The sequence below is a fragment of the Vipera berus genome (assembly GCF_964194415.1).
Source record: "Vipera berus genome assembly, chromosome: 1".
Lineage (NCBI taxonomy): Eukaryota > Metazoa > Chordata > Lepidosauria > Squamata > Viperidae > Vipera > Vipera berus.
The window spans coordinates 130,215,051-130,235,912 of record NC_138202.1 but is presented as its reverse complement, the minus strand read 5'-3'; the positions used below and the strand labels follow the sequence as shown (position 1 = coordinate 130,235,912).

General features: G+C 37.2%; 1 protein-coding gene across 3 annotated transcripts in view; it reads right to left on the bottom strand.

The window, feature by feature from the left end:
- SLC15A2 (solute carrier family 15 member 2) overlaps positions 1–20,862 on the bottom strand; it is a gene marked incomplete at its 5' end in the record, with an annotated part of 90,532 nt that overhangs the window by 28,514 nt on the left and 41,156 nt on the right. For all 3 annotated transcript variants that reach the window (XR_014024793.1, XM_081315199.1, XM_081315200.1), the window contains 9 exons: positions 768–814; positions 4,897–5,061; positions 6,715–6,840; positions 7,118–7,199; positions 8,287–8,375; positions 10,311–10,343; positions 11,710–11,754; positions 13,835–13,924; positions 16,876–16,962. Coding sequence is in view for 2 of the 3 variants with exons in the window: in XM_081315199.1 (XP_081171325.1) it covers positions 768–814; positions 4,897–5,061; positions 6,715–6,840; positions 7,118–7,199; positions 8,287–8,375; positions 10,311–10,343; positions 11,710–11,754; positions 13,835–13,924; positions 16,876–16,962 (764 nt within the window). The remainder of the gene's footprint in view (positions 1–767; positions 815–4,896; positions 5,062–6,714; positions 6,841–7,117; positions 7,200–8,286; positions 8,376–10,310; positions 10,344–11,709; positions 11,755–13,834; positions 13,925–16,875; positions 16,963–20,862) is intronic.

Here is a 20,862-nt window from a genome sequence, read left to right as displayed (position 1 = left end):
TTTGCTGCAGCTCAGTTGGCTTAGAATTTCCCACCAGACCCCAACAAATACATTTATTTATACCACTTAATTATTGAATCAACATCTAAGGTACAGGGTACAAATATAGAAGCTGGTATGATTTTATTGACATGCTGCATGGATATTTGGCAGATTATTACCCTGAATTGTTCAGTGCATATTGCTACCTTGTCTACAATGGATACTCCAGGCAGTAACACCTCTACTCAGAGCTGTTTCAAGCCATTCCCTGCAATTATTACAACCTTGTATTTACTGCTCTTGAAATGTGTGGCCTTGAAATATTATACTACAGTGCTTAATAATTCTCACCACACTGGCTATGCTGCTAAGATCTGCAGCCTAGCAAGTTATAGATGGACATTGGCTCTACACTGTTGGTTTAGGTCCCTTCTTTGACCATTGTCTAAGTAACCATAGAAGGCCATTTGAAAAGGGTTATTCAGTTAAGACATTGAATCCAATCCTATTCAACATAAGAATCAGATTAACTATTCCTAGCAGATGATGACCTAGCCTGTATTTGAACAACATAAGGATATTCTTTCCTTACTGTGCCAACTTGTTATGTGTTATGCCAATCAATATAGCCTTGGCGAACACATAACTACCACCTGATTACATTTTTCTGTCTCTTAAAATGCACTGAGGAAGCCCAACCTCTGGCTGAGAGAAGCTAATCATTTCTGCTAAGCTGAGGAATTATATCTAAAATCCCCTCCCCAATATTCAAAGCCAGTCCACACCTCACAGCTGCCATTCCTTCTGATGGCTTTTTCTGCATGTCTTCAATCTAAAACCAAAGAGAGAGAAAATCAATATACAATTTCTGCCTACATGAAAGCTTCCTAACTACCAAAGAAAAACACGAGTCCAGAATGTGAACCTAATAAATGGAGGGGGGTGTTTTTAAGAAGCTTTATATCAAATTGTAAGTGGCTTGAAACTCCATTGGAAAGACCCCTAAGAGATATTAAAGGCTGTCAGGCTCCTTAGTGCATGTTGGAAGTGAGATACTTTCCCCATGTGCCCCAAATCCTCTACTTTCTCACCTGCAATGGGAAACTTGTTCTGCCAATATGTGTTACTCTGTTTTGAGTTAGTCCTATTTATTGACAAAAGCAGATGGCCTTATGAAACATGGGTTGAGTTTCCACACCACTCTATACAAGGTAATCCTCTAAAACAGGCATGTCAAACTCATGACGTCACATGACATCACGCAACATATCATGACTTTTTTCCCATTGCTGGCAATGAGCTGGGTGCAGTTTCAGTATGATGCATCCGGCCCATGGGCCGGCAATTTGTCATGCCTGCTCTAAAATAATTCAGTACCAGATGGTCCTTGTTTAACAACCATATGTCAGTGACTATTTGAACTTACAACACATTGATGAATGAGTGACACTTATTATAAGCAGCATCCTGCAGTCACACATTCCCCATTTGCAACCTTCTTTGCTGTCTTCCTGCAAGCAAAGTCAATGGGGAAGGCGACCAGGTGACGTCCTTGCTTAATGACTCATGGTGATTCACTTAATGATTGCAGCCAGAAGTGCCAGAATTTCAAAGCAACGTATCATATGACGTTATGTTTTATGACTGTGTTGCTTACTGATGGAAATCATGGTCCCAATTGTCATAGTTAACTGGAGATTAACTGAATTTGTATACCTCCCTGCCTCCAATGAATAAAATTAATGATTTAATTGGGGTTACAGTTGGGCAAGAGATAAATATATAATTTACCCTTAACAATTAAAACTTTATTGCTAAGATTCTCAAACTATGAAGTATGACTACTGCCTACTCTGTGGTTCCATGGGCTTTCTGGCTCCATGGGCAAAACAAGAAGCAAAGTCCATAGCCAGTTTTTTCTCTGTCCACATAAGCCTGATCAGTTTTTTAAAAAAATAATTATGATCCTCTTCTCAGTTGCTCGTTACCCCTAACATCCTAATCTACAAGCTGAGAACCTCTATAACAATAGATTTTGTCAAAAAAGATATATGCTTTGTGAACCATGTCAAAGTTTTAGCAAAATATGTATTCTCAACTTAGACAACAAACCAGGCTAAAAACAAACTATGGCTTACCATAGATTTTGGAGAGAAAGAAGAACTGAAAAAGAATAAGTAGAGAGAATTGGGGGGGGCATGAATGGCATAATGTATGTAAAAAAATTTATATGGCACTTTTTTCCAGCACATGTGTTGTTATCAAGTCCAGTTCCTTGTATGATTCAGATATAAGGTGTAAAAAGAGAAGGGATATTTGGCAAATATCCTGTTGAAAGTCAGGAGGAAAAGATGTAGGAGATAAAAGCTGATATAGAAATAGAAAGCTGATCTCAGGCTGGAAAATATTTTCATTTTTGGCAACAAAGAACTTGGAAAAGGTTTATCATTCTGAACCTCATGTTAGTCAAAAGGAATCTGCATAAGTTTATTTAGTTGCAAATGTTTAACTTTTCCTAGTGACGGTGAACACTTTAAAAACTTTCTTTATAATTCAGGAGGCATATACAGCATAGAAAATATAAAGACACACAAACAGAATAAGTGAAAGGGCTATAAGGGTGATAGATAATGAAGTCCGTAATATAAGATGGCAGATTGCAATACTAATCACCACGCTTTTTAGATTATAGTTATCCAGAGCAAGAAAATTGAAAAACGCTTTTAAGTTTCACAGTACTAGATATCGGTATGCAGATAATGTGTAATAAAACAAAAGTAAATAAACAATTACTAATGAACAAGTAGTTTGTAAAGATTTAGTAACAACATTCCCATGATCATGAATTCAGGTTGATTAGCATCTCACTAGTGAATCCATCCAAACTAACTTATCAATGCTTTCCAACAAAGATACTTTATTAACAATAACTCTGTTACCATGAAATACATGGAAAAATTGCAGAACTCATTCTCTTTTTAAATCCCCTACAAAATCAGTTGCCCTGAAACAGAAAATAGATGATGTATTAACTTCTATTATGATGTACTAGTGAACAAGGAAGGTAAAGTAAGAGAAACATCAAGTCTGATAATGTAGTATTTATGCAAGATCCCTCATATGAAGATCCTGAGGACAAATCTTTGCTTCAAAAGTTTATGTGAAATGGAAGGAAGGAAGGAAGGAAGGAAGGAAGGAAGGAAGGAAGGAAGGAAGGGAGGGAGGGAGGGAGGGAGGGAGGGAGGGAGGGAGGGAGGGAGGGAGGGATGGGACAAAGGATCCCTGGTTCAGCAGAATGAAATCTGAAATAATGAAGAGGGTAAATAAAATTATCAGGGAAGGAACATTCCTTAAATTCTTTTAAACATCTTATTAAAGATGTTTCAGAGTCTAAATGTAAACTTGATGAAAATATTTAACCTTGTGATGTTGATGAGCAAATTATAATAAGAGTAAGGTAAGAAAAACTAAATTTTGGTTCTGCAGATTCTATTGTGCAAAATAACAGTAAGCAGTAGAAAAGATGCCGTCATGATTTTGGCTCTGTTTTGCTGCTTACATATTAAAAGCAAAAGGTTTTCTTAATCATCTGATCTATTCTGTCAACATAAAATTCATACATAAACAGTCTTAATTAAACTGGGATGTGAACAGAAGTGTTTAATTTGCTGAAATGACGATTGGCTTTAATACAAGGAATATGGTTTGTTGTGAAAGAGACGATTTATTTATAAAACTAGAACTATGCTTTGCATTAATGTTTTGCTATTCCCAGTTGTCAAAGATAAGTCTAGTTATCTTGACAGCTTTGATATGATATTTTTGGAAACTTCCAGTAAGAATATTAATAAATAAGCATATCACTACATTGTTTTATTGCTTTAGCACTTAAAAGAATTGTTTGCAATCTTGAGAAGTTCTTTTGGAGAAAACATTCTGATTTAGTACTATTTTTCTAGGGTTTCCCATCCAACTGGCTTTATTCTGATTTCCCAATGTCATATTTGACCGTTTAAATTAAGTCTAGAAGCTCAGAAGTGAGAGAGGATGCAATTAATCAATCAGAATATTGCTGGAAGGGACCTTGGAGGTCCTCTAGTCCAAGCATCTGCTCAAGCAGGAGACCCTATACCATTTCAGACAAGTAAATATCCAGTCTCTTCTTAAAAACCTCCAGTGATGAAGCACCCACAACTTCTGATGGCAAGCTATTCCACTAGTTAATTGACCTCACTGTTAGGCAGTTTTAAGACTGTTTATAAAGGCAAAAATAGTACTCATATATCCATCCTGATCTATCAGCTGAACATTGATTATGTCTTAGTGATAGTATTGTGGTACTTCCGCAAAAGATTCTGTACTTAAATGCCTGATCATACAATAGTGCTAGCTTCCTCTAAAATATCTCAGGCAATCCTCCATCTTTGTTTAGGAATACTGTGGATTCTATGACACTGGAAATGCTTTTATTATTTATTTATTTATTTATTTCATAGACTGTATACTGTACAGCCATCCATCTCACAAATGTAATTTGGGGCGGCATACAACAAACAAACAGCCAAAAATAAATATAAACAACTATTAAAAACAATTAGACATAAATAAAAAACAAGATTGTAAGAAAGTGGACAATATTCTAAACACAACCCAACCATCTCATAGGCTCTCTGTTCCCATAAGGATCCTCAAGGTTGCTGGGAAAAACATGTTTTAAGAGTTTCCTAGAAGGCTAAAATTATGTAGTAGATAAACCAAACTTAAACTATAATAGTTCAGAAACTGAATTAACATAGCTGTTACCCAACAAGATTGGGTGGGTTTTGCTATGAATAGGTAGGTAATCTTCATAGAGAATACATTTGCCTCTCTTCTCAAATATTTGACTTTGGCCCCATTTGATTTTTGACTTACTATATTGGTTGTTAGGTTTCCTCCTCTCTTATAGATAATTAAGCTGTTTAGCGACTTTTCATGGATCAAATGACTAAACATGGATGATAATCCTTGGTGCTGTATCTTAAAATGAAGAAGTTGTTGATCACTATTGAGAATTAATCTGGAGTATTCAGCAGGGTCCTGAGCAAAAAAAAAAAAGTTTTAATCTACATGCAGTAAAGTTTTTCTCATTTAGGTGGGGTGGGGTGGGGGAACAATAGGCATATAAGTAATGAGAGAAAGTGGGTAGGTATGTCCACTTCAGCTTTGAAGGGTTCACTCACACAGGATTGACTGTCTTACAAGTGCATCATGCGCTCATGACCTCTCGGATAGACTACTGCAATGCTCTCTACATGGGGCTGCCCTTGAGTACCACTCGAAGGCTTCAACTGGTGCAGAATCCAGCCGCATGAGTTGTGATGGGGTTTTCCCGATACTCCCATGTAACACCTCTTCTCCGCGAGCTACATTGGCTTCCAGTTGCCCTCCGGGTGAGATTCAAGGAGCTGGTGATGACCTATAAAGCCCTAAATGGCATGGGTCCGGATTACTTACGGGAGCACCTGCTGCCGGCGTCAACTCCCCTTCATCCTGTGCGTTCCCACAGAGAGGGCCTCCTCAGGGTGCTGTCAGTCAGGGACTGCCGGCTGGCGGCCCCCAGGGAGAGAGCATTCTCTGTGGGCGCGCCAGCCATTTGGAATCAATTGCCTGTTGAGCTCCGGATGGCTCCCAACCTTCGCTCTTTCCGCCGTGATCTGAAGACCTGGTTGTTTGAACAGGCCGGCCTGGACTAAGGGTTTGGGTTTATTTTTAACTATTTATTGTTTAGGGCTAAATTAATTTAATTTTACTTTTAACTTTTGTACGTTGTATTTTATTGCCCTGTACACCGCCCTGAGTCCTTTGGGAGAAGGGCGGTATAGAAATTCAATTAATAATAATAATAATAATAATAATAATAATAATAATAATAATAATAATAATAATAATAATAATCATCATCATCTTATAGAAAAGAAGATAAATCCCTAAAAAGAGAAGCACATTGCAGAATATTGTAAGGCAACAATTTGTGAGCAATGTCAATGGATTCTCGGGGGGGGGGAAAGAGAGAGTTGAATTGACAAGGAACCTCAACATCACATGACGTGTTGCAATGTATTTCCATTGCTGGCAATGGGGTGGGCACAGTTTTGGCATGATGCGTCCAGCCTGTGGGCCAGCAGTTTGATACCCCTGATCTAGAGCAAGGGTCCCCAAACTCTTCAGTTCATCAACCCCTTCATGAAGTTTCAGATTGTTCATCGACTCACAAATATTTCTTGTATTAAAATATTTTAATAAATAATACTTTAATAATACTACAAACAACAACAGTAACAATAATATTGGCAGCTGACCATCCAATCCTAGGTAAATTATCTTGCTGCTAGCCACCTCAACTTCATTGGCATGGAGCTCTACAAAATCCCAAAAGATTGACCCCAATTGACCTATTATTTGTCAACCACTTATTTATTGACCACCCCAGTCATTTACTGACCCTTTTTGACTCCCCATCCATTTAATTACCCCTTAGATAATCCCAATAACACTTGCAGGTCAATACTGACCACTTTAGGGAACTTGAACTACGGCTTCAAATACTAAACTGTGATAATCCCAATAAAACCAGGATTGAACTACCTCTGAGTTTGATTGAATGGCTTTGTCTTTTGAAATAAACAAAAAATATTTGTACTGGATGTTGCTGGGATAAAGAGAAAATAAACATATAATGCCCCAGATCACCTGAAAAGGTTTAATTGGCTGCCGGAACAAGTCATATTCCCCAATAGTCACTTCAACATCACTGTCTGCCAAATTCAGGACCTGAATGTAGCTTTCTTTGGGAACTGGGGCAGGCATAGCATTTTCCTGATTAAGAGAAAAGAGTGTGTCAACAGCAAAATAGATTTGAACTCATGTGAGTTCAAATTGTTACTGATTAAGTTTTCAGTGAGTTGAGTAGAGTCCACTGAGATGCAAGTTCTTTACCTTCAGCTTCAATTCCAAATAAAGAACCCACTGTCTTTTTAGCACATTGATGAGCAATTAATAACACAGTGCAAAGCAGAAAAATGGCCAATGGTATATGAATGTAGGAAAAATTGCATCTCTACTCCTGTGCCTATAGGCCCTACTTAGCACTTACCTCTATCTTGAGTTCCACAACAGCTGCAGCTGCAAATGCCAGACTGGCCAGGATCATGCCAGTTGCCATCTTTTTAATGGGCCTGAAAGTAAATAAATATTCAATCTCAATTCTGAGATCACTGCATTTAATCCAGAGGAATTTGATCCAGCTGAATCCAGCAATCCTTGAATGTTTCCATAATATAAAGTATATGGAACACATTCAAGGTCTGTCCCAATGGATTTGCTATTTTTAAAAAATGCTCCCTGCTTGCAAGATTCCCATTAAGTTGCTCTTAGCTCTTTGAGGAAGGAACTGAGTTGGCATTTAGTTAATGTGTGAAGTGGAGGAAAGCAAAACTGATGATCTATGTCCAGCTCACTTCTGAGAAGTGAGACAGAAAAAATGTGTGGGGTTATTGAGCTGAAAGGACATTAGAAATAAAATGCACATTTCCAAATAGTTCTATCACGTGGAAAAGAGTCAAATTTGCAAGTGAATATCTCAGAAGTGGGGAAAGGCATATTAAAAGGAAAGTTTAATTAATGAAAACGTCCTGCCCTTGATGGAAAATATCCTGGCCTGTTCTGCAGACCACTAAAATAAATTGGGGTCACTGGACATGCTTGCATTCAGTGTTGGAAAAGAATAACTAGGTTTATAGAAGCCATGATTCCTGTAATCTTGTTATTTGTTGACTAAGCCACAATTGATTAGATTCATAGAGCTTACAGAAACCATCCACTGTGGTTTACAAAGCATAACCTAATGCTTTTGCAAAGTAAGTAAATCTTCTTCTCTTGGCAGGCTGTGTGAATCTGTGACTTAAAACCAGCAAAATAGCCTGCCTGATTTTTTTTTAATTGCAGAGAATCCAAAAGAGAATATACCTAAACATAAACCTTGCAGAAGTTAAAATATGTTCTCTTGCTGTTACTTATCTTTCTTATACATTCTTATTCGATAGTTAATAAGTTTAAATATTTACAGTGTACAAGTATGCATGAATTTGCTCTCTATGTTTGAAGGAAGGAGACACTACTCCACTCTCCCCAGTCTGGAAGGTAGATTAGACGAGATTTCTTCAACACTAACGAATTGCTTCCACACTTTTGCTGGTGATGATAGGACCTGTAATCCAACATGCTCAGAGGGCATGTTTTCTTCTTAGGTACTTAGGTACTTACGTGAAATTAAGTCTGCACAGGTTTACCAAGGGATATAGTCCAAAGTCAAAGACAGGGATGAAGACAAGGATCAGGAGAGGATTTAAGAACTGAAATATCAAAGTTTGCAGGCAGTTATTAATTTGTTATTAGTAAAGATACAATCCTAAAGGAATTTAGTAGTGAATAAAAGTCACTGGCAACAGGTATTAGGTAACCTTGATGTGTGTAAAAAAAGGAAGGGGGGTTGAACTGCAATGCCAACTTGCAAATTGTGCTACCCTCCCTGCAGATTGTGATGCTTATGGGGCTCAGGAGGAATTATTTTGAGGAAACAATTTACACATATACAGTGCTTTTTTCGTAAAAGAAAAAGGTGCTGGAACTCACACGTGTCATACAACCCGTCTTGCCTACCCTACAAGGTTCCATCCAAAAAAGGTGCCAGAACTCCATTCTGAGTGTTCTATGAGAAAAAAAAGCCCTGCACATATAGATACACAATCGCAATGTGTGGCAATCCACAACTGAAGAGGCACAGGTGATTCCAAATGCATGCAGGCACTCACAGAGCAGCTAGGAGCACCTACACTGATTTCAAATAACATGTTCCTCCTCAAATCCAGTTTGCTAAAATAGATAGGGGTAGATAATTGGCTATCAAGTCCCTTTCAACTCTTGCAATATTCTGAATGAGGACTTGTCCCCAATTGGGTTCTGGGTCCTTAATCACTACACCAAACTTGCTCTCTTGAACAATACTTAGCTAAGGCTAAAACATAACTAATTTAAGATTAATCAGAATTCCATAATTTGTAGACCTTTGTCAAGAACCCCTTTGATCCATGCTTACTTTTGTGTAGCCATATCTCAATATCATAATCAACATAAATTAGTGATTTTCTGACACAAATAGGAAAAATATAGGCAAGCTGTTTAAACTCACGTTTACAACTCTCAATTTAAACTTTTTTTCTCCTGCTTTAGAGTAAACCAATGAGAAACATCCTACAAGCTGGAGGAACAGGTCAGTGAAACAAGCTACCATGCAACGTGGTAAGTTCTCCTTCACTAGAGATCCTCAAACAGATGCTAGCTGATCATCTGTCAGAATTTTGTAGTTGCCATTGTTTTCACAGAATCCCATGGACTATGTACCTGTGATATCTGGGGATAGCATTGACAAAACAATAACTGCCCTTTTGGGTGGACCCTGCCATTTTCTCCTATCGTATGCTAGAATCACCATCGCTAAAAAATAGAGATGGTCAGGATGAAAAAGGAAAACCAAAGTGAACATTAAGCAAGGAAAAGGAATGTAACAGAGTGACAGAATAAACAATAAAACGGTTTAGAATAGTGCTTCAGGACCCCGTCCCACTTTTTAAAATTATGGAATACCCCAAAAAAACCTTTGTTTCTGTGGGTTATATTTATCAGTATTTATCATATTAAACTTGGCTCTAAACTCATTATTTTCCCCCTCTGTATTTAATCTTTTGTAATCTTAATTGGTTTTTATATTTATAATGATTTTTATATGTCTGTTTTTTATTACAATGTAAGCCACCTAGAATCACCCCAGACAGCAACATGGGTAGTATATAAATTTAATAAAAAAAAATTAAAAAATTAAAATTGAGACATTTGCTCTTACTAATGCTTTTCAGAATTGTTTGATGGGATTTCAATATTGTACTATTTTCACAGGCCCTTGAGAATCTTGGGGATCCCCAGAAGTGCTAGGGCCACATTTTAAGAAACATTGGTTTAGAAGGATGACAAAGTAAAAAACAAACAAACAAACAGTAACGTATTCATTAAGGAAAATGAGTGGGATAATACAATTTTGAAAACATGTTTTCCTACCCCCTAATTTATGATTATCTACAGTTATCATACCATTCCCAGTGACTGGTGACTAAATTCCAGGATATAGTCTGTAAGGGTGCACTCCTTCCCCCCCCACCCCCATAATTTTTTCCCATGAAATCATTGCAGTGTTATCAGAGTATTTAGGGGGAGAACGGACAGCTTCAGCTTACCTGCATTTGGTCAGGTTGAAGAACAAGTCCTTCCTAAAAGACAGCAACATTGAAAAAGAGTTAATAAAAGCAACAATGGCAGAACTGGCATTGTTGATGCAGGTTACTAACATATGGGATGGGAGGTAGAGGACTTAAGTGACTTCTCTATAGCTAAAGATTTATTTTTATGGTTGAGTTCACCTTCTCCTTGACCTGAAAGGACCAATGCTTTTGAAGCAAATCGCTGGCAGGACATGATGGAGATCTCATGGCAGAACATATTATTTATTTAGTAATTATATCACTAAACAGTCTTGTTGTTGTTGATCACAGAGAAACAATGCTTGTTTTTGAAACAGGTCTGCATTCAGTTCTGAATGACATGGTGCATAATGAGCACTGATGTGATGCTTCAATATTGTTCCATGGGGACATTGACCTTAATCTCGCTCTAATATCCTGAGTTGTCTTGCCTTTGTAATCTGGATGTGATGTAGTGGATGACTTTGGGACAGGGGACTTGATATTCATGATTCTTCCAAAGCCCAGTTCAAGTCTTTCTTATACGTTATGGTTTGTCAAGTATTCCATGTCTCTTTTAGTCCAGAAGCAATCAACTAGTTCTTACACTAAGATCATAGCTGATCACATATATACACAGAAAAGAGAAATCATTCACGCACATGCAGGTGTCCCCAGCAATTTACATGTTTATCCTTCTAACTTTGTTCCTCTAAAAATGTTAAGAACACTTCTCAATTTAACTGATCACATCAGAATGTTATAGATATAACAAATCTAAAATTCCATGAAGAAATGAATATAAATCTGAAGACATAAATATTTTTTAATACTAAATCCATACAATGATCCATTTTTATCCAATCTAATATATTCTAGATGTAAGGGATTCTACATCCCAAATCTCCAATCCAATGCTGGCCAGAAGGACTAAGGGAAAGTTAGGCTAGTGTGACTCAATAATAGCTTACTAATAGTTCCATTAATTGACACCTTTTTCTTAGCAGGAACTGCTAAGTGTATCTTGAAATATATGTATGGAAAGTAACTTATTGTTATTGGGCTACAGGTTTTGCTCAAACTGAATTTAATGTATTGCTAATAGTGATAATAACAGTAACTTCAAAGATATTGATGATGATTATGATGATGCAACTCTAACATCCAAAATTGTGTTTTAAGAAATATTGAAATCTAAATAAGCCAAGACATATTACAAGTCTTGGGATATTATATGTTCCACTCCTGTTCCATATTATATTGCTTTACTTTATGGAATTATTTTATCTGGTCAATAGGGCTATAATTAAAAATGTACATTTTTAAAATCAATAAAGGTTTAATCTTTATTACACACCTATTTGCTTAAAGGTTTAAAGCAAGAAATATCACTTACAAAGTCAGTATTCATTTTAGTTGCTTGTAGGGTCCACCTAGAACCCTATGGAGGGGAAAGAGAAATAAATGCTGTAGCAGATTTCTAGTCTACAAACTCCCATAACTCATAATTACTGGTGGTGGCCAATATGAACACTATCTCAAATATCTATTCTATACATGAGACACCATGAATTGTAAGAGACCTACCTGAGATTATATATACCAGTAACTGCTTATATGGCTAGAAAGAATAAATAGTAATAACATAAATAGATTTCTGTATTTCTGTCTGAAATAACATCTGTGAAAACAATGCACTTTCAGTGTGTTTATTTTCCATTCTTTAAATTTTAAGTGCAGTTTTATTGAATGAATGAGTAAGATTAGGAAGTATTTGCTATATCTTCTTCTATATCTTCTATTTCTCTTTTAGCTGTGATAAAAAATTATATAAACAGAATTAGTTTGTGTGCGTGTGTATGTATGTGCATGCCTGAGCACAAATCAAACCACTGTAAGGCTGGCTTCTTAATTAAAGGCTGTGGACTACCATGCCAGTCCAATGAGTATTGTATAAGGATATTTGAATCTATATTTTTCTTCCATCTGCCATACATTTTAAATATATCTAACATTTTTAAAAATGCTAAGCTGATAAATTCAATTAAAATACCTTTAAAATGATAGTTTTTCTATATGTTAACGTAAGTATATATATATATATTTATCTGATAAAGTTACTGCAATCAGATAAAATATTATACACTCTCTGTTTATTGTTTATAAGACAAACATTTACACAATAGATAAAGGAACAACCTTAAATTGGAATCAAATACAATATTTCTCACATATTGCTCAATTCTGGATATAGAAGTGATAATTAGGAATTATTCAGCCAGGCAAATTGCTTTCTTGTCTCAGTAGTCTAGGTTGCTTTTTTGACAATATATTTTATTTTTTTATTTTTTGGCATGGGCCCATTTTGATTATCAGCGTTCACATGTTCATGCATCTTTCATAGAAGTACCATGCACATAATTTTCTAAATAAAAGCATTCTCAGTTTGAAAATGAAACCAATTTTATTCTGCCATCAGGGGGAAAGTTAACAATATGGGACCAACAATATTTATCCTTAAATGCAATTCTCTTTCTGAATCAATCTGATAAATATATTGAATATAAAGGATATATTTACACTATCTTATATTTCTCCGTTTATTTATTTTTATCCTGCTTTTAATATTTTTACAAATAACTCAAGCAGGTAAACATATCCAGCACACTTTCCTCCTTATATTTTCTCCACAACAAGCCTGCGAAGTGCGTTGGACTGAGAGAGAATAAAGGGCCCAAAGTCACCTAGCTGGCTTTCATGTCTATCATTAGGATTAGTGTGGACATTTACACTATTTGACTTAAATGACCACCTCCATTGCATCTGTCCTTCAAAATTAAAATAAAAGTTTCGATCAAATAAAGAATCTCAATGTTATTGATAAAATGTGTTTTTAATGGAAGTCAGCCATGATAGTAGTATACTAATTGGATTCAGATAACTCTGAAAACTTAAAGCTGAATTTAAAAGCACAGTTGCTGGGCTTGCATAACATGCTATGCATAAACAAATAAATAAATAGCCCCGGGAATGGCTTAAAACAGAGCTCCCCAACCTTTCCAGGTTGGTGGCCCACACGGAAAGGGAGGAACAGGGAAATGGGTGTGCACATGCAAACGGGCACACACATGGTGGTGGCGCTAGCACCAGTGCACCTGTGCAAACGAGCTGCTAGCACCCATGTGATGCTGGCAGCGGCGCTCCCACACATGTGCAAATGGGGCCACTAGCGCCTGCACAGTGACGCTAGTGTGAGTGGGGGTGTGCACATATGCATGCACCTGCCAGCAATTCCCGCAGCCCGGTGGCCTACAGGCTGTGGCCCAGTAGCAGAATGTGGACCACTGGCTTAAAATGACCAATACATACAGCACACTAAGATAGTCAGATTCTCACAACACCTTGAAGTATGAAGAACATAACCCTATTTTAGTGTACTGTAGCACAGTGTATAGGGCTTCCCCAGCTTTGAGTCCCCAAAGCAGAGCTGGTGGGTATAGGGAAACACTGCTTAGTATTACCTGTTGATCAAAGAGTGCCCAGAACATTGGTAAGGGGACAAAGAGGAAAAGGACCCGTGTCACCATTTTAACTTCAGTGATCAATTGATTCTACGGAAGGAAACACAAATACATCTTATAAAAAATGTAGCTCAGTGTCCAAAGCTGGTTTGGATGTTGAGTCACAAGACCTAGAAGAATGACAGAAAGAGAGGAGGTTATCAGCACATGCAAAACAATGGTGAGTAACTGTATCTGCCTAACAGCATAATTGTCTTATCTGGGAGCAATTCTAGTATAAACAACGTAAATATGCAATAAGAAATAGGAATTAAAACACTTCCAAGGAATACCTGGGGCAGCCTGGGGCAGCCAAGACATCACACACTTATTCTGGAATTACGGTAACTAATATTTAATGAATCACAAAGGGTTGCAACTCCAAAAGACATTTTAAAAAGGGAGACATGCAAAATAAGAGAGAAAGACTTTTTGGTCTTTGGGGAATAAATCAGCCAACGGTTTTTCACTTTCTTTGGCCTTCCTTCTCTACCTGACCTTGCCTCTGAGGGACTGGAAAACAATACAAGGGTGAAACGTCTGGAAGCTATTTTCCTGTGGCATGGTGTTTTTATTGCTGTGATTGTTTTGTTTTTCCTTTTCCTACCTAGGTTGATGTTATAATTCTTTTATAAGCCACCCAGCATGGCTTGACAAATGAACAGCCTTAGAAATCAAATAAATGAATAAATAAAATCGGAAGAAAGGAAGCCCTTTCACCTTGGAGGCTTTGTTAGAAATATTTTCCCAGGTCCTGTTTCTTTCTCTCCTTTCTCTTGCCTGGGATTAGAATGCTAAAAGTTGTCATCACTTACTAAACTTTAGATCCTCAATTTGTAACCACCTCTAAAGTAACTGAAAAGAGAAACTTGATTTGACCATGAATCTCATAAAAGAATTTGAGGTGTAATATGGTTGTATAAGGGACGTGGTGGCTCAGTGGGTTAGGACGCTGAGCTTGTCGATCAGAAGGTCGGCAGTTTGGCAGGTCAAATCCCGAGTGCCGCGTAACAGAGTGAGCGCCTGTTACTTGTCCCAGCTTCTGCCAACCTAGCAGTTTGAAAGCACGTAAAAATGCAAGTGGAAAAATAGGGACCACTACGGTGGGAAGGTAACAGCGTTCTGTGTGCCTTTGGCATCTAGTCATGCTGGCCACATGACCACGGAGATGTCCTCGGACAAGCGCTGGCTCTTCGGCTTTGAAACGGAGATGAGCACCGGCCCCTAGAGTTGGAAACGACTAGCACACATGTGCGGGGGAACCTTTACCTTTACCTTTAATATGGTTGTGTGTGTGGCAACGCTATGCTAGAGATGGAATTGTGTGGGGGGTGTGGGTGTGCACATTTGTGTAGATGTGAGTAAGAAGCTATGATAGAGAGTAGGAAACTGGCCTCCAGTCACTGGACAGAAGATTATCTATCCACTGCTGGCATTTAATGATGTTAAAGATTGGAAAGTACAAGACTATGAATGAAGATAATTTACTAGTAAGAGAACAACATTTCTCATGGCAGCCATATGGAAGCAGCTTGCCATTATCTTCTCCTAGGATTTAAAAAAACCACACTTTTGTGTCATCTACTGCTCTTGGTTTTCGAGCATTCCCACTCAGATATTATTGTATTTCTCCCAGATTATGTTCCTTTCTCTAGCTAAAGAAAGAAGAGAAAGTTAATATATTATAGTTTCCAAAGGGATCTAACACTTGAATGGTACTTAGGATGTCAGAACTTTTTTTAAAGATATTTTATTATTTTTTTTATAATCATGAATCTTTAGTGCTTAGTAAACAATGTGTTATCTGGGTCCACATATTTAACTTAATAATAATACATCTTCCATTCCCACTCTCTACTCCATTTTTCTAGCCATTTGTAAAAAGTATCCCATGTTTGAAAGTATTCTGTATCTTCTTTCCCTTTCATTTTCAATGTAAGCCTGTCCATTTCTGCACAGTCCAAAATTTTCTTAATTATGTCTTCTTCAGCTGGTGTTTCTTCATTTTTCCAGTGCTGTGCAAATGTAATTCTCACTGTTGTTAATACATGTAGTATTAAATATACACTTTCTTTATCATCATTTTCTGAAGCTATACCTAAAAGTAATAGTTCCGGCTTAAAATCTACATGTTTTCTTAACATTTTCTCTAACCACATATGTATTTTCGACCAGAATCTTTTTGCTTTAGGGCATGTCCACCAAAGATGGTAGTATGTGCCTGGCTTTTGTTTACATTTCCAACAGTTGCTAGACATATTTTTAAACATTTTTGCTAACCTTGCCATCTATAAAACATTGTATATAAATTTTCTTTATAGGTAACTGCCCTTGTTATTTATAGTTTCCTTCCCACAAATTTTGCCATTTTTCTAACTCTACATTGTGCCCAGAGTTTTTTGCCCATGTTATCATTGTTTCTTTGACTTCTTCATCTTCCATCTTTAAATTTAAGAAAAATTTATACAATTTCTTAATCAATTTTTCATCTGATGACAGTAGTATCTGGTCAAACATTATCTGGTCTTTATAAAAACCATATGTTAAATTTAGCATCTCTCTCGTATCTCGTTTGTATTGCAAGTGCATCCACCATGATAATTCAATGCCCTGTTCTTCCAGCTCTTGTTCAGTTTATAATTTCTCTTCAGTATGCAAAATATTCCTATAAGTCACAAGTTTCTCATAGTTAATTAAATTTGGGTGAACAAACACTTCCATTGTCCATCCTGGTATTTTCATATAAATTTTCATTTTTATCTTTGCCCATACTAGAAGCAAAGTGTTTCTTACATAGTGATTTTGAAAATATTTATGGATTTTGTTCTTCTCATACCATAGAAAGGCATGCCATTTCAATTATAAGTCATGCCCTTCTTTCTACTGTCAGATCTTAATGTTAAATCAGGAGGAGCCATCACTGATAGTGTTATTCGTTTAATTTTTAATAAGAAACCTATAACTCATATATAAAATGTATTCAAATACAAATGTTTACTTACTGAATATTTTTCTGATGCCCAGTCTAGCCAATGCTCTCTTTTGGGTATCTCTGGGGAACGATTTCTGATCCGGTTTCTGAAAGCATACTGAACAGGAATGCAAACAATGAAAGGAGCTTTGTCACTTAGAGTTTATCCAATATAAGCATTGTTTCTACTACCCTGATGGTAAAGTCTATTGCACTGATTTGTATTTCATCTTATTCCTGGTTTTATAAATATGTCTTAAATGAAGTTCTACCCTTCCTGCTGTTTTATTGGCCATCTTTCAGAAGACGTTATTTGAGGGACAATTATATATAAATCCTGGATTCAACATCCATCATAGCACCCAAACAAATCTAAATTATATGGTTTTGCTTTAAATTTATTTCCTGGGAGGTGCCCAGAGGTGACCACCCACCCTCAAAAAAGGCAGCATAGCTTCTCCTGGACCTATTTTTACAGAGTGAATGGACTAATATAAGGCCTTACCATAGAGGTATCCTTTAAAAAAATATGAATCAGGAAATCTGAATTATAAACAAAAGGATTCCATCCTGAACAAGTAAGCATATGCCATAAATACTAAATTCATACAAGATTCATAATGCAACTTTTTGTTAGTAATGAAGCAAATATTCATGAAAAGCATATGATTATGCTTCTTTCTCATATCTAAACTAGATTTTCCCAACCTGATCCTGTTTAGACATGTTGAACTGCCAATTCCATAATCTTCCATTGTTCCTGTTAGTTGTGACGATTAAGGTACTGCATATCTAACAAGTCTCTATGATTTAAATGACTTTGGCATCTCTATAGGTAGATAAGAACAGCAACCTAAATGACCCATCTACTATTAAGATATCAATTTATTAAAATATAACTATCTTAAGTTAATAGTATCCCTGCATCACATTAACTTCATATAATAATCATCCATTAGCTATTGTATGAGAAAATACTTCCTTTTGTCTATAATGAATATAGAAGCAATCAATTTCACTGAATGACTTTGAGTTCTATTATGCTCTACAAATAGGAATGGAGGGGAGACATTTTTTCATCCTCTGCACTATTGGTTGATGAAATCATATCCTTGAGTAATCTTTTTTTCTCCTAACTCTAAAAAGCCCCAAGTGCTTTGCAGTGCAAATTGTTATTATGACTTCAGTGCCACAGTACAGTAATACTAAAGAGGATGAAGGATGTGAAGGAACCAATATACCAAATATTATAACCCAAAATCTCTGGTGTAGCTCCAATACATAGAAAGCAATGTACCAAAATTGTCACATGGAGAAATGTAATGGATGAATAACTACTGGGATTATGTCTCACACCTAGATGAAATTGGGTACAGACCTTGGAGTTTTAATATAAAAACCCCATGCAAGTGACTATAATGAAGCCATTAAAAACCTTTGCAGATGACTACAATAAAGGAATAATCAAAGTATGTGAATGAGTTCATATGTGTCAGCCATGGTCCTGACCTCCATGTGTTGACCTGTAAATAATTTCAGTATATGTATCACTTGGGGAAAAACTATTTAACTTCTTCTTTGAGTGTACTAATTAACTCCTTATTATAAAGGTGGAGTTCAAACTCCAGCTTTAAGAGAGTTCCCTCTGTTACTTCCTCAAGGCCTTTTCCTCTAATGAAAGACCATGAAAGCATTATCAGGCATTGGTGACAGGCAAAACTGCCATTTCCATTTCCTACCATATCTCAGCGGTATGCAAAATTAGGAGCTTGCTGAGAAATTCAAGTGGCAGATTAACTATAGTTCAATGCTTTCTCAAAAATGTCTCCTGCAATTTTTTTCTTGGCCTTCTAAATTGATCTGATGAAAGAGAAATTGATGGTTTCATTGTATGCAGGACAAGGTAGGGGCATTCTCATTGTATCTCATTGGTGTATCATGTGGTATTCTTGCATTGTCCAAGAGAACTACTACAATCTACTATAATTTTAATGAAAAGAAGGACGAGGGGTGACATTATACCAGTGTTCCAATATCTCAGGGGTTGCCACAAAGAAGAGGGAGTCAAGCTAGTCTCCAAAGCACCTGAGGGCAGGACAGGAAGCAATGGATGGAAATTAATCTAGTAGAGAAAGCAACCTAGAACTAAGAATAAATTTTCTGACCATTAGAACAATTAATCAGTGGAACAACTTGCTCCAACACTGGAAGTTTTAAGGACAACCATATGTCTGAAATGGTATAGGGCAGTGGTGGCGAACCTATGACGCGCGTGCCAGAGAGGGCACTCAGAACCCGCTCTGTGGGCATGCATGCTGTCCCCCTAGCCCCTTTTCCCCCCATGGCCCCCTCATCACCAGCAGTCCCCCTGGAGGAGAGTCAGCCCCTGGCATGGCCCACGCAAAGCCGCACAGCCAAGGACATGGCAGCCAGGCAGCCGGGACAAGACTCTGCCCTCATGCCCCATTGTGTGCAAGTGATGCTGTGGGACACGGGCAGAGAACATGGCTGCCATGGTGCTGCTGGCCTGCCTGGGTGATCTGCTGCAGTGGGCTGTGGAGGCGGTGGGTGGCCCTGAGAGCGGGTGGGGTGGAGGCAGGCTGGGGGCAGGTGGAGGGTGGGGGCGATGGGTGGGGGTGGGTGGTTTGGGGGCACTTGGTCTCTAAAAGGTTCATCATCACTGGTATAGGGTCTCCTGCCTGATCAAGTGGTTGGACTAGAACAGCGGGTGTCAAACTGCTGGCCCACAGGCTGAATGTGTCATGCCGAAACTGCACCCGCCCTATTGCCAGCAGTGGGAAAAAAGTCGTGATATGTCACGACCTGTCACGTGACGTTGCGAGTTTGACACCCCTGGTCTAGAAGATCTCCAAGGTATTCTATTCTATTCTACTGTATTCTACTGTATTCTATTCTATTCTATTCTATTCTATTCTATTCTATTCTATTCTATTCTATTCTATTCTATTCTATTCTATTCTATTCTATTCTATTCTATTCTATTCTATTCTATTCTATTCTATTCTTCATGATCTGAAAGCTCCCTGGCTTTCCATTCTACAAGTGAATTCCAAGGGAAGAGGCTAGCCTTTTATAAACAGGGCAGACAGCCAGTATATTATTACATACATGCATGCTACTAGGTATAATAATAATTATATTAATCAGTTTTAAAATCTTTTAATAAACTACAAAGATGTCTCCACTTTGATAGCATACTTTTTCACCAATTGGTAATAAAGCCTAATATGGTGAAGTCTGTCCCAGTTGAGGATGCTGAAAATTGTAATCCTAGATAATTGGGAAAGCAGACTGAAAAGAAGACACTGTAAGCCATTTGGGGTACCTCAGATCAGGAAACAGACTCCATAGGAAGACTAGAATGGAACTTTGTTGAGAAGCTATCATAACAGCTTTTCTAAGCCTTTTTTCTGCCTTCCCTTCTTCTTTATATCCCAGTAAATTAGGGAGGAGCCTGCCTTTTTCTAAACATTATCTTGTTCCTCAGGATTTGAGGAATAATGTAACCTTCTTGATTCTTATGTAATGCTTCTTTCCTGAACCTTCTTGGTTCTTACAAAATGCTTCTTTCCTGTTTCCCTCAAGGTCATCTCTCTGATTCTCTGCCAATACACCTATCATTTTAAATAAATACTAAATACTGTAAATGATAACAAATGAACTTTGAAACAAATGCAACAAAACTCTTAAGATATACCCACAACTCTTTCTTATCAATTAGAATGGAATATAACTCATAAGGCATACTAGAACATTTGCAGTTAACAAAGGAATACAGTTGCTTCTGGGTTCAAAAATTGTTTTAATTCTTGTATAAAGCCATAATCGGCAAATCATTTCACTTCGTTCTCAGAACCCTAATCCCATACCTAATTTTCTAGAGTATGTCCAGTTGACTTTAGTAGGCATTGTAAAGGCAATAAGTATTTTTTTTCCAATATGCTTCTGTTTTTAATCCTAAAATATGTCATCATGCAAAAGAAAGTAATTTTTTACA